Genomic DNA, 15954 nt, shown 5'->3' with positions numbered 1-15954 from the left:
GATATTTATAATAAAAAAATTATTTTTTATTATTTTTTTTATCAAATTTTATAATATTATAAAAATATTTTTATTGTTGTCAAAAGTGAGGAGTACTTTTGTATGTATATCCAAAATTGGGTTCGATTCTAATAATTTTTTACCCTTCTTTTTACCACCAATACCAAACAGACATCGATTTCTTTGTTTTATTTTTTCAAATAGATTTTAGAATAAATTATCATTTTGGTTTTACTTCCTTATTAAATCAATATTGCTGTGTATCAGCATATTTTGGTCATATATTCATAAGTTTTATATGAATCAATTTATAAAAATAATTTATTATTCTAATTGATCAGATATTTTATAATATAGTTTTTGTGATGATAAAATTTTAAATAATATTACATATTTAAATTAAAATATTTAATTTAACATATAAATGTATAAAAAAATTTATCATACTATGTTAGAAACATTGTACTCCATTTTAACACACATCAAATATGACAAGAAAATGTTTCAAAAAATATTTTAATAAACATTATTAGAAAATTAACATCCGTTCCTCCTTCAAATTTGATAACTTCATAGCAAGTATATATACTTTTTTGACGTTAGTAGACAAAATATTGTAAAAGAATTTTTTTTTCTACAAGTACAATTTATCTTCAATTATAGCTTGGTGGGTGCGGTATGTGTAGATGTGTTGAAGGAGTTTGCTTCGAAAAAATGCGGTAAGCTTGGGAAACTGTTCGAGAGAAGTGGAAATGGGGTTCAGATGAAGCACAAGGGCCCAAATCCTACTGCTTCAAATTCTGATTTCAATTCCATTAAGGTAAATAACTGATTAACTTGCATGCTAATTTAATTTCTATTACAATGCAATATGTTGAAACAATTTACGCCTTTTTCATCAAGTATATAATACAGTAAAATATTTGTAAATTTTGCCTTCAAATTTTTTTCCCAGAAATTTATTGCAAATTTTGTTGCAAATTTATTATCAAACGCCGTGGTCACTACCAAGATTTGTTATGTCTTTTGCTCGCTCTCCACTTTTCTTTGTCTAAATTATTAGATTATATTTGATTTGAAATAACGAAAATACCACTTCGATAAAGATATTAAAAATGTTTTTTTCTTAAAGATGTTTATATGTTTTATGATATTATTGGACATTTTTATTAAATTAGTTAATAATTTATTTTTTAATAAATTAGAATAAAATTGGTTTATTATAGCAACAATAATAAATCTAATTGTCCGTACTATAATTATTAGACCCGATTTGATCTAACCGATTTACACAATCTAAATCGAATTATGTTTAAATTTTTTTATAAAAAGACAAATATATCCCTAATTTTTGTTTAAAAAACAAAAAAATCATAATCCAATGGGTTATATAAATTAGTCAGTTTGACCTAATCTGATAACAATTGAGTTTATTATTACTATAAAAAAATTGGTTTTATTCTAATTTATTAAAAAATTTAAAAATAAAAAATTCATTAATACGTCCAATAATAATACTACACATCAATAACATCATTGTTTTGTAAATAAAATATTATTTTAATTATAAAAAGATAAAACGTAACTTACGTACCTTTTGTAAAAATTCACAATAATGTATAACTCATAATTTAAGCCATTTTTAAAGAATTTACTATTCATAATTCAATATATAAAAAAAGTTCTATTTGATTTGTTTCTAATTTTGATATTTTGTTTGTATTTTTAAATTTTGTAAATAAAAAGTGAAAATAAAATATAAAAATATAAAAAAATTTTATTATTTTCACCTTTTTTCAGAAAATGCAAAATAATAAAAACAACAAGCATTTTATCAAACCACACAGAATCTTGTCTTCTGCGTTGCAATAATTTGATATTTATTAATGATTTAAGTGAGAACCTCAAGGTGGATTTTGCCATTTGTTGTAATTTTCGCCTAAAGCAATTTTTTTGTGGAAGAGTTTAGTTCATCAGGTGGCGTTACTATTTGGCATTTTGCTTGATGCATGATGCCCATGCTTATGAATTTCCACCACTTTTAATACGGCAGAAATACACCGCGAATCTAAAAAAAATGGACAGAAGGCTAAAATAAACAGGTGAATACTAAGGTGTCTTTAATAATGTGTTTAAGTTATTAAAAAAAGTAAATATATAATATATAATATTTAATAATTTTAAATAATTTATTTTTTATTTTAAATATTTTATTTTTTATTTTAAAAGATAAATTAAGTAATTTAGAGACTACAACAAAAATAAAATAAATTTTATTTTATTTTTTATTTTAAAAGATAAAATAAATTTTGTTTATGGAGACACATGTGAATATACATTTAATGATTGTTTGTTTGACTCTATTAGAAGTTTGCGCTATGATATTCTAATTTTATGGTGAAAATGATCCGCATTAAAAATAGTAAATGTCTTTTATAGTCCTGATAATTTGTTTGAACGATAAATTTTTTTTTATAATTTAAAATTTTTTAGTTAATTTCCAACTATTTAAGTAATTAATTTAAGTAGCTTTTTAAACAGTGACATATTAATGTATCAAGAATTATTTAGACTAATTTTTTAGATAGTTAAAGATTAATTAAAAAATTTTTAATTGTAAAAAAATAAACAAATAGTAAAAAATTACTTCTAGTTAAAACCCTTCGTTTTTAATGATGATATTAGGTAAGTTTAGTCATAGATATATGATATTTGATTTAGTTAGCTATAGTATATATAGAGAGAAAATTAGAGAAAAGTACGTTGAACAATGCATGTTCTTCCACTATAGAAATAGTGAGACAGTCCTTTTTTGTTATGTTCCCTTTGAACGCTTTCTAAGTTTCTTCACGTTTCCACTTGTACTACCAAATTACAAAAGGAACGTCAGGACCGCAGGCAAGCTAATCAGAACCTACCATGGATGCTTTGGTTAAAGTTGCATCTTTTCATAACCATTAATAAATAAATAAAATCAGATATGATAAGATGGAAATTAATTGCATCTTTAGACTAGTTGCACCAAACCCTACCGTTTGTTAAGTCTAAGTGGCCAAGTAGAAGCTATCATGGAAGAGTCACCCTCCACTTATCATTTCTATTTGTGTTTGAGTGAATAAAGTGGCCAATTTGGGATCCTGTTATATATATATCCTAATATTATTCAAATTTGATTATTTGACTAATTTAATCTAAATTCGATGAAAATTCTTAAAAGAAGGGTAAAGTCTCTCACCAAGAATTATGTTCCAATTCTTAGAACTAGAATACATAAGAAATTTTTAGATGTAAATTTTAGTTTTTAAATTTTTATTTCGTTAAACAAATTAGTCTCACATCAGATATTTATCAATATAAAAGAATTAATTTTTAAATTTTTAAATTTTTTTAAGAATTAATGTCTTTAATTATTAAATAATAACAGAAGCTGATTTTTTTAATTTTTTAACGAAAATTTGATATGAATATTAATTAATATGTCTAAAAATTAAAAGAATAAGAACTAATTTAATTTGGTAATTAAAATTTATTAAAAATTAAACTGTTCAACTTAAAATTATTTAAAAACTAATTTCGTATAGAAAAAGTATAGGAAAACAATAATAATTGTAAACTGATTACTCCATTGCTACTTGAATTCCTGAAAAGAATTTAGGAACTTTGACTAATAAACTGTCGTCATAGAAAAGAAAGAAAAAAAGAACAAACACTAGTGCTAATGAGATAAAGATATCTTTGGTAAAGTAATATCACTGCTGACTACTCTATATATTATCATGAACAAAACACGATTTGTCATTTCTTATGTTATCTCTTGCCTCTTGGCGCGTGTGCCTATATAACCCAACAATGTGTTGGTAACTTTATTTGTGTGTCAGGTGGAACAGGAGATTCACCAAATAGGAAGTAATGGCAGCAGCAGCAGCAGCTATAACAAAGGTTTTGGAAAGCATTTTGTTGTTGGTGGTGGTAGTCAATGGAGGCCAGCCTTACAGAGCATTGCAGAAGTTGGAACTTGAAAACACATTCATTATATTAGGCATTACCCTTTATCCCCTCCATCATTCATGCATTGAAAATCATGCTTCCATATTCCAGTAGTAATATTTGAACAACAAGGCTATAATTTCAATACATTGATATTCTCCATCTTAATTTGGGAGTGGATATTGTCATTTTTATCTTGATGATATTATTTTTATATATGTTTTTCAGTGCATTTTTGCCTGATATAACATGAAAATGATATTATCAAAATAAAAATAGAAATGACAATTTTATTCTTACTTAACTTAAATATTGTGTTAAATGTAGCTCTATATTTCAAATATATGTATACATACATCGAACTTATTCTAAGTAGAGGTGGTTGTAGAATATAATGCAATGATTTTTTTATTGGGTTCAATTGTTTTTGGACAATTGGGTTCAGTTTAATCAAACCTGATCTCACCACCAAATAGTAGTAGCTCAGAATGTGATCAATTACAAAAATTTGGGCTTCAAATATGTAGAGAAGACGTAAAGATTACTTGGTTTAAAAGTATGCTGGATATCCAAAAAAAAAAAATGGGGATTGGATTTTGAATGTTTGTTTAAGAGAAAGTATAGGAGAACAACATTTTTTTTAACCATATAAATAATAGGTCAAAAAAAAATAATTTTAATTTTAAAATTCAAAATTTGAATTAATTAGATATAATCTTTGTTTTGAATTTGATTTTCAACAACTACAAACCCTTTCTCCCACCCGCAATGCGCCCCCACCCCGGCTCCCCATGTGCTTCTCAACCACATGAAGTAGCCCCATCACTTCAAACTTGTGCATTATCACTATTGCAGCCCCAACTCGAAGGCCACATAGCAGAATGGAATTCAACGAGTAAATGTGAAACAGTGGAAGCACGCAAACCACTACATTATCGCGCTGAATGTACAGTTTGAGGTTCTCAATGTCTCTCGCGAACCACCGCAAGCGCTCTGGTTTCCTCGTGCGTCCGCAATCGCCGCACGCATCCCAGCCTCATTGCGCCTCCATCCCACCCATCGCTGCAAGCAGCCCGGCCTCGTCGTGTGGCAGTGACTGCCTCTGCTCACCTCGCCTCCATTGCGCCACTGCAAGCAACCCAACTTCGTCCTCCATCGCGCATGCAGATATTTATTTTTCATGTAAATGAGATGCTTATTTTTCATGTAAATAGGATATTTGTTTTTAATGCGAATGGAATTATTGTTCTTCATGCAAATAGGATGTTTGTTCTTAAAACAGCGGTGCTTGGGAGCTTTCTTGCCGGCGAGGGGGGGACTGCGTGCTAGGGTAGGTGACAGACGGCTGGCTGCAGTGAAAAGGGAATTTGGGTTAGAAGGGGGTGTAATTAAGTCAAAGTGAAATTAGATAAAAGTGGTGGGTTTAGGATGAAAGTGAAATTATATGGTTAGTGGACCTGAAATACGGTCCGTTGTTCACATTGTTCGTATCTCTCATTGTTCACCTAGTGGGATTGTGTAAATGTTACGATGATTCTAAGATATTTAAAGTATCAGTGATGTAAAAAAGTTAATTAAAAAAACAGTTGAAATTGAGCTTAAACCCCTTCATATGACCTAAAAAAAAGTTGAAAATAATTATCATATCCTTAATATTGTATTATGAATTTTCTGGCACCTTCATTTTTTCACGATTTTTAATTCTTTTCTCTCTAATCCATTAATTTTCACGACTCCATCCCACATCTCCTCCCGCCATCTCTTTTATGATCCATGAATTATGCCTGTAAATAATTAAGATTAATTAAATAAATAAAAAAGACTTAAAGCCATTTGATATATCTAATTGAAAAATAATAAATTAAGCAAATGTTGATTAACATAATTAATTTACTTGAAGTCTTTTGATATTTAATACATATCATTTTCTTTTATCTTTTTAGCATATGTAGTGGAGGATGGAGTAGTTGGTGTACAATGATCCTTTTTAGCACTGGATGTCTAATTGGATCATATCTTATTTTCATTGTCTGATAATTTTTTGTGGTCCAGTACTTTTTGAGTTGTATAAAGATATCGTCTGACATTCAACCTGTCAGAACACTCGTGTTATATATGTCGGCAAGCATCTCTTGAAGGCATTTGGCGATTTTCATCTGCCAAATATTGTACATCTTCTACTCTTCCCCATGACAGAACTTGAAATGTTACTGCAACAGACAACAATAGTGAATTGCATTATTTAAAATAACTAGTAATATAATTTTAAGTTTTAAATAAAAATAACTTATTTATCTTATACAAATCCCACCAGAAGTCGTGAACATAATTCGGAACCATGCTAGACTTAGGTAAAAACCACCAATAGTGGCTCTTAAATACCAAGTAATTCTCTTCATCCTTGTGCGTAGAGGATTTTAGCTGTTTCACACACCAAAAAAGGGATATTTATTGAGTGACATACATATATATAAAATATACCAATCATTTCTATCAAATGCGAGTGAGGGGCAGGGATCAAGTGGAGATGCCACAACCTCGTAGAATGCTGCTGGTGTCGACTATGTCTGCAACTGAGTTTGTGATTGAGTTTGGGGTTGGGGCTGGGACTGGGGTTGAGGCTATGGTTAAGGGTGATACTATGGTTGGGTGTCACTTGTGTGTAATGTGTAACCCCGTTGGTCAAGAAAACCCTTCTCGGTTTGTGAAAAGTTGGGATAAGAAAGATAGGAGGAGTAGTAGTCGTAGGATGGGCGCGTGACAAGGCACCTAAATTAAGCGCCATAGTCGTATTCTTCCTATGCTACCTCCTACGACCACCACTTGTGGTACCATGCCCCCTACTGCCATCACTCCGACTCCTACCTGACTATGGTGACACGTACCCTAAATTAATAAGATGTGAACTACAGTAAGGTAATATTGCGATAATAAAATACACATGCATTTAAACCAATTAAAATATAACGTAAACACAAGTAATTAAAGGCATTACTTTCACTCACACTCATCAGAAGGTTGAGTGGTAGATTTGTCATAATCCTTATTATCCTTGTCATCAAATGCATCATCATCATCCACATTTTGTAATTGTCGTATCGGGAGATTCACTATATCAATCTTGCGTTTATGATTCTCACATGGTTTACTTCCTGAGTTTGTAATGATTCATCTTGCGTTTCATCATCAAGAGAATATTTCCTAAGTCTTGATTTGCATTAATCACAACTCTTTAGTTAGATTTAGTTCTTCCAAGATATTGCATGTAATACACTTGAGGTACATTTTGTGCAAGTATCAAGGTATCATATCTATCATACCTCCTACCATGATTCACCTTGATAATTTTATAGTCTTATGCGTGTGAATGGCTTGAGGCTGTGTAGGATCATACCATGCATAAGTGAATATAACTAGTTATTTGATTAGTTCACTTAGATACTCTAGTTTTAAAATTTCATTCAACAATTTATACGAGTCACATTCACTTTGACATGCATCACTCTTAATAAAAAATTCCAATGTTGTTTGTTGTGCTTCTTCAAGCATGTTTAGGTATGTGAAATTTCATTCTGTTAACTTTTATTATAATCCAACTACTTCAATGTATATTAGTATCCCATACTAAAATGCATAAATGAAGATTGATATACTATCCCATTGTTAGTATCATCAACCTAGCATTAATTATCAATAAGTTGAGTAGTTATTTAAAAAAGTCATGTAATGACCAATAATGTGATACACATTAATTAAATCACACGAAATCATTATGACAATTGTTGCATGTTTTGTGTCATTAAATGCCTTTTAGGTTTTTAGAGAGAAAAACTTTTTCTTTTCTCTAAAATTAGAGTAGATTTACTTAGTTTCTTGTCAATTTCTCTTTAGTATTAAGTTTTAATCTTGTTGAAATTTAGTTTTTGCTTATATTTTTTATTCTACTATTCTCTTTTAATTTGAATCTTTTTCTAGTTTTTCTTTGAGCACTTTAATTGATGAACATATTTGAATATTAACTTTAATTAATGCAATTTGATATTTTATGTTTTGTTCTACTTACTTGAAATGTTATTGTTGATTTCTTGAATTGAGTAGTTGTAGTTTTTACTAATTATAACAATTTATAATGTTTTATATATGCCTTTTATGTGTTTGATAAAATTCCTCATTTAGTTATGTAGTAGATTTTTATTCTTGGATTAGGTTGAGAACTTGGGTGACCTTGAGTTATTAATATCTAATTTAATCGATAATTAAAATATGTTAATTAATCTTGTTTTCACGAACACTGACTTTTTTACTAAATTCAATTAGTAAGTTAGTTAGAATTTGTGGATTAGAATCAATTAAGCCTAATTGATTTTTCTCAATTTTTAAAAGTTTACAAATTGGGTTTGCTTTCCATAAAGATCATGTTTGTGGTTAGTGACACGGATATTGATCCTTGACCCTTAACCCTTAATCCTAGTCAAGACCTTTTAAAGCATGATTTCACTCTCTTTTTCAAGTTAATTGCTTTAATTACTCTTAGTTAATTTCAATTGTCATTTAGTTATTGCTTGATATTTTAATGTCCTACTATTTAATTTTCACTAATTGTGATCAAAACACGATTTTTTCATAGTCAATTTCGATACACTACATTGTTATTCTAAGAGAAAACGACTCGGGATTAAAACTCTTGATATTATTTTGAATTGAATTTGTGATATCTTGTTATCAAACTTTAATGGTGTTAACTTTTGGTTTAGAACTATCTACAATGAACTTGAGTATTTTAATATTGAAAAATTCTAAACAATTTCTTAGCATTTATCAAGTTTTTGGCATTGCTGCCGTGGAGTTGCAATGTGTGCTTTTATTAGCTATGGTGCATATATGAATAATGTGAATAGCTTGCTTTTTGCTTGTTTTCTTGACTTTGCTAGTAGTTAGGAGCTTTTTTTTACTTCTTAAATATAGTATAAATATTGTGAGTATGCTTCTTTTTTTACTTTTAGATAACTTTTATATGGTTTTATTACAAACGAAAAAAATTAAAAATTTCAAAATTCAAAAATATTATAGTCTAGTTAGATAGCTACATTGCATGTTTCATTCTAATACCTATGTATATACTTATATTTTGCCCTCCATTCATGAATGTGTAATGACCCAACTTCTAGCACGTCATGATCATATTAAAAGTATGGTGTTATTAACCTGTTTTCCTTTATTATCTATTTAATATTGAGCCTTTACATCGATATCGCATTTTAGTTTTTAAGAAAACTCCAGAAAATTTTGATTTTTATTTATTAAAGTCATATACCAAAGATATCCAAGTAATAATAATCATATATACTAATAATAATAAATGTTATACACAAGAAATCAAATGAAACTCAGATACAACACCAACCCTTCTCTATAAAATAAAATCTTAAACAACAAGAGCGAGTGGACTCTATAAAAGTAACTTAACTCATAAAACAAAATCCAATATTCGTTTGCAGCTTCATATTGAGTCTTTGAACCTGTGTCACTGAAAGGGTGAAAAATTTTGGAGTGAAAACTAACCACACATTCTCAGTAGGGAATACGAATACCATGAAAGCAAAAAACAAAATGCAAATAATTAACTTAATAAAACTATTTTTAACAAACGTTCAAAAATACTTTTAGTTTTACTTTAGAATATTTAATTATTTTCTTTAAATTTCTAAACTCAAAAAAAATCTCAACCACAAAATTAGTCATATTAACTATTTTTCAGTTGCATAATTAATTCCCAATCACAGCATCAGTTCTTAGTCAACACAATACATCCACACACTAATAACACAAAGTAAGCGACCTAAATCAACACACAAACAAATTGCAATGAGACAAACAGCACAACCACAAAGAAATAAAAAAACACAATCAAATGCAAAGGCGCAAACAATTTATGATTCATGCATGTCCCTAATATAAATCATGAACTCATGTGTCGGTTGTCTATCCGCAACCCGACATTACCCGGAATGGATTCCGAATATAGTTTCTCCACTGAATCAGTCAGCATGGATATCACATGGATTTCTCCATGTCAGTCAGATACCAAAGCCACACGAGTTTACCCATGTCAGTCACGCTAAAATCATAATCATATAATTGCTATAGCATATGTGCATTCAGTGAGAAATAGGGTACCATATGGACGAACCCATATCAGTCATATATCACTTGCCTTTAAAGTGGGTGTCCCTACTTAGCAATTGACACAAAGACCCAATCAAACAACCAATTCTCATATGTAATTATCAGTTTCTAGTATTTTGTTCATCATTTACAGTTTCTCAATCATCGTTTTTCTTTCCTTTTTTTGTCATACCTCCGCATCACCAAATAATCAATCATACCTCTGCATCACCACATAACCATTCACACTTTCGCATCACCATATAATCATTCACACATCTGCATCACCAGAGAGGTACACTTTCAACCATTTATCAATCATAATATCAAAATATTTAGTTTATAAGCATTCAAACTCTTTCAACATTTAATCCAGATAAGATCCTCTTTTCATTATTTAAAACTCTTTCTTACCCTTCTTAAGTATTCTTCAAGCCACTTTCAAGTACTTTTAAGCATTTTTTCATATTTTTTCTTACTCTTGCATCTTACTCAGATGTTTTAAATCTCAACCCGAAGCAAGTGGGACAAAACTATAACCCTTGCATCTTACCCAAGTATTTCAAGTCTCAACCTGGAGCAACTGGGATGTAAGGTCCCACATTGGTTGGAGAGGGGAATGAAGCATGCCTTATAAGGGTGTGGATACCTTTCCCTAGCATGACGCATTTTGACGAGTGAGTGTGAGGGGATTTGGCTATCATCCCTATCATCAAAGGCAAAACCGTGAGGTCTTATGTGCCAAAGCGGACAATATCGTGCTAGCAGGTGGTCTGGGCTATTACAAATGGTATCAGAGGCGGAGCCTGGATCGATGTACCAGCGAGGGCGCTGGGCTCCCTTAGGGGGTGAATTGTAAGGTCTCACATTGGTTGGGGAGGGGAATGAAGCATGCTTTATAAGGGTGTGGATACCTCTCCCTAGCATGACGCATTTTGACGAGTGAGCGTGAAGGGGGGTTTTGGCTATCATTCCTATGGTCAAAGGTAAAACCGTGAGGCCTTGTGTACCAAAGCGAACAATATCGTGCTAGCGGGTGGTTTGGGCTGTTACATGGGACAAACCTCAATCCTTGCATCTTTCTCAGGTGTTTCAAGTCTCAATCTGGAGCAACTAAAATAAACCTCAACCTTTACATCTTACCTAAGTGTTTCAAGTCTCAACTTGGAACAAGTAGGACAAATCCACAACCCTTGCGTTTTACCCAGGTAATTAATCAACAATCATCAATTGATTTCCAATTAGATTAATCATAATCACAATTTAAAATCATGTTCAGTCATAACCACAGTCTCAACTAATTTCATAATTTATTATATCTACCCCCAACATCAATTATAATAATTATTTTTCAACTTAACAAAATCATAGAATTCATTTCTGTTTAACCTTGAATAATCAATTCCATACATCACTCTTAGAATTTACAACTTGAAATTCATATTCTTGAGCGGCAGTGCAGCTCGACGGCGGTAGGAGCAGCTCCTTCTTCCTCTAGCCATCGTGTTTCTCTTTCCTCTGCACAGCGCTGACAGCGAAGCACGACAGTGACGGTGAGCTTTCTCCCCTCCATCGCGTTCGGTTCCTCCCTTGGCAACGGGGACTGGCGCGACAGCTGCAACGGAACACAACTCCTCCAGCTTGCGCATCCTCTCCCTCCTTCTCTCAGTGATGGAGATCCGACGAAGCTGGCGGCAATCATGGGTAGCTCTCGTTCGTGTGCGCTCTTTCTCCCTCCATGGTCGGCGACGAAGACGTCGACAGCGGCACCCAGCCCCGCCAGCACCGTCTCTTCCTCTCCTCCCTCTGTTTCTTTTTTCTTCTTCCCTTTCTTTCTTTTCTTTTTCCTCATGGGTGTGGGGGTTGGCAGCAGTAGTGTTAGTGTGAGGGAGTGCGTATTAGTTTTTACGATTAGGATTTGGATAGAATAAGAATTTAATAAAAATAATGATAAAATAATAATTTAAAATCAAATTTAAATACATAAAACCAAATTAAATACAAAATAATTATCTTTGAAATACCATTTAATTATCAACTTGTAAATTATTTTTAAATAAATATTTATTCAATGAAAATTGGAGATAATCAAATTAATTCTCCTTTATTCATAAAATAAAGTTTAAAATCTCAATACTCAAATCAAAGCATATAAAATACTCATTATTTTTCAATTACTACAACTTTAAATTATAAATAAAAAAAATACTCAATTACTATAAAAATCTCTGAATACTAATTAATTTAAACTCAAATTACTAAAAAGATTAGGTTCTAAGTATCTCAATAAAAAAATTTTTAAAAATAAAATTTTAAACAAATATAATAAATTATAAATAATTTATTATTTGAATTATAAAAACTTGAAGTGTTACAGACTTTGTTATAGATATTTATTAATAACTTGTCATTCAATTAATCCATCAATGTAAGAGTTATAATTTGAACCGATAACACTTTATTAATTTTCCTAATACTGCATCACAACATTTTATGAGTGCAACAACAATTATCTTTCATCTCATGAGTAAAAAGTAAAAAATATTACATAGTTAAAATATCATATAACACATTTTGCTATTATTTTAAAATAATTAAATAAAAAGACAAGCCTCAAATTTTTTTGTGCAAAGTAAAATAAAATAAAATACATGAATCAAATAGGTATAAATTAAATATGAAGATTATAAACTTTTATTAACCATCTTTTTGTACAAAGTTGTTATTTATAAAACTATATTAACAATTTAAATAAATTTAGTATCATAAAATTTATCTTAGTGTCTATTTTAATATAATTAGGGATCTTTTATTTTTATAATTATTAACAATCCAAATAAAGTAATATCCTAGAAGTTATTTTATTATCTATTTTAAAATAATGACGAACAATCTATTTTTTTAACTTATTTTCTAGTTTTATTTATCATTTATTTTAGTCAATTATACTAATGTGCAAATAAATTAAATTAAATACCATAATACTTGTACCAATCAACATAACTTTTTAGTTTGAGATTAACTTATGTTTAATTTAGCATCATTTTCTGTAAAAAAATTATTATTAGACCAAAAATAAATATATTAGACCAATTTTTTTTTAAATATCAACATACAAAAGAACAATATTAAAAAACCTCAAATAAAATATAGTAAAATATAAAATAATAAAAATAAACACAATAAAAATTTATCTATTATTCAAGTGCATAATTTTCATATTCTTCAAGAATGCTATTTTTTTACCTAATATTTTAATTTATTTCTTTATCTTAGTCCAAAGCATTAGTTATTGTAACAAGTATATAACTTTATCCGTTCTTTAGTTAAGAAGGGTTGCACCCTTGTTAGCCATTGTAACAAGTATATAAATTTATCCATGCTTTAATTAAGAAGGCTATGCGATGAACGAATTTTCTATCGGTAAAGAATTCACAATTATATTTTGGTTGAAAGTATAGTTTTCAAACCAATAAAATATTCTTTTATACAAAAACTTGGTTGTCACTAAGGCAAACCCAACAAAATTTATAACCGAAATATTTAAACCTCGGGTCGTCTCTCAAAGAATTACAGGGAAGTATGATTTATTATTGGTTATGGAAGAGTATCTTTTTCGGTTTTTGAAATAGGCAATAAGGAAATAAATTGGCAAGAAAGCAAATTAATTATCATGAACACCCTTGCAAGGTATAAGAACTGGAAATCCCATCCTAGTTATCCTTATCAGTTGTGATGAAAATTGTTTATTACTCCCACTTAGTTAACCCTTACTAAAAAAAGAAAAGTCAAGTGGACTAATCAGTTTGATTCCTCAAATCCTAGTCAACTCCTATGGAAAGACTAGCGTTAGAGAAATCCAAATCAATCAGCAAATTCTAATTTTCAATCAGCACCAAGTTTGATAACTCAAGTGTCACCAATTACTCAACCAAAGCCAAAGGGGAAAAAATCCAAATTATTTATATCATAAATAAAAGAAAGCAATCATAAATCTGAAGTACCTTAATTTGCATTAAATAAAGAAAATCAAATCTAACATGGAGTTCATAAATCAAATTGGGAGAATAAACGAACTAAAGTCATAGAATAGATAAAAGTAGAAGAGAAACTAAATTAAAGGAACATTGAACCTGAAATTGGGAAGAAATAGCCTAAAACTAATAGAAATCCTAAATCCTAAAACTTAGATCTAGAAAAACTACATCTAAAACTAAAATTGTGAATAATGAATGTTGTGTCTCATGAATGGATACATTCTCCCACTCTATAGCCTCTAATATGTGTTTTCTGGGCTTGGATTTGGGCCGAAAAAAGGGTTCAGAAATCGCTAGGGGTGAATTCTACAACTTTCTGCACGTGGCATCCGTCACGCTTGCGCGTGGGTCACGCGTGCGCATCATTTGGAAGTTTTTTTTGTCACGCGTACGTGTCACTCGTGCTTTGCGCTAGGCATGCGTCCGCGTCGTCCACGCGTGCTTGTCGCTTGGGTTCTGCGCGAATCACGCGTCCGCGTCGTCCATGCGTGCACGTCGCTGTCATTTCCTTCAAAACTTCATTTTTGTGCGTTCCTTCCACTTTTGCATATTTCCTTCCTGTTCTCTAAGCCATTCATGTCCTATAAAGTCTGAAAATACTCAACACATGGTTCACGGCATTGAATGGTAATAAAGGATAATTAAAATTAATAATTTTATGGTCTAGGAAACATATTTTCACATATATTAAGGAATAAGGATGGAATTATAAAACCATGCAATTTATATGAATAAGTGAGCAAAGACTTGATAGAAACCACTCAATTGAGCATAATATAAATTATAAAATAGTGGTTTATCAACCTCCCCACACTTAAACATTAGCATGTCCTCATGCTAAGCTCAAGGAGACAAAATAAATGAGTAGGGAAAAGTAAGACTCATGCAATGCAATGCAACCTATGTACGAATGCAACTATATGATTCTATCTACTTGGTTAAAAGTAAAGAAGTTCTTTAAGACAAATATAAATTCAAATTTCACTAATTCTAATAATATAATAAAAGACAAGTAAACTTGTAAGAAGATAGCTCATAAAAGCAGGGAACATAGAATTAAGCATTGAACCCTCACTGGTAGTGTATATGCACTTTAATATCTCAAGAGTCTAGGGTTGATCACTCTATTCTTCTCTAGTCATGCTTTCTAAAACTTTGTTCTTCATCTAACCAATCAACAAATATTTAGTATACCAATGCAAACATCATGAGGTCTTTTCAGGGTTGTAATGGGACTAAGGTGATGGTTGATAAACCCTATTTTTAGGGTTTATCTTGCATTGAATTTAGAGTATTTTGATAACCTTTTGTCACATTTAGCCTATGAATTAGCATGGTTTTGTTATCTCTCCCATATTTATGCTTAAGTGTAAAAACATGCTTTTTAAGCCTTATTTTGATGAATTCTAATTTCTCCTTGATTCCATAAGATGCCTTGATGTGTTTGCTAGTAATTCCAGGATTGAAATAGGCTAGGCATGGATCAAAGGAAGCAAGGAAGGAAGCATACAAGTGGAGAGAAGCATAAAAAGTCAAAGAAGCAAAGTCAGCCAAGCACGTGCACGCGCACAAGGCGCTCGCGCGCACATTGCAGAATCGACCAGGGACGCGCACGCGTACCGTGCGCGCACGCGTCGATGACAGCACATGACTTCATTAATGCAACACGTGCCTGGCGATTTGAGAGGGTTTCTGAACCCATTTTAGCGCCAAATGCTAAGGAAGAGGAATATAAGGATGAAGGATTAAGGGGAAGGCATCAATC

General features: G+C 30.7%; 1 protein-coding gene across 1 annotated transcript in view; it reads left to right on the top strand.

Moving 5' to 3' along the window:
- The window catches only part of LOC107481129 (uncharacterized), a 5607-nt gene extending 1165 nt beyond the window's left edge, over positions 1–4442 (top strand). Inside the window, exons 2-3 of the mRNA XM_016101344.3 lie at positions 687–820; positions 3879–4442. Of these exons, the coding sequence (XP_015956830.1) occupies positions 687–820; positions 3879–4019 (275 nt within the window). The 3' untranslated portion in view covers positions 4020–4442. The remainder of the gene's footprint in view (positions 1–686; positions 821–3878) is intronic.
- Positions 4443–15954: the final 11512 nt, after the last annotated feature.

This window comes from Arachis duranensis, chromosome 1 (assembly GCF_000817695.3).
Source record: "Arachis duranensis cultivar V14167 chromosome 1, aradu.V14167.gnm2.J7QH, whole genome shotgun sequence".
Taxonomy (NCBI): Eukaryota; Viridiplantae; Streptophyta; class Magnoliopsida; order Fabales; family Fabaceae; genus Arachis; species Arachis duranensis.
This window is presented reverse-complemented; position numbering and strand designations above follow the sequence as displayed.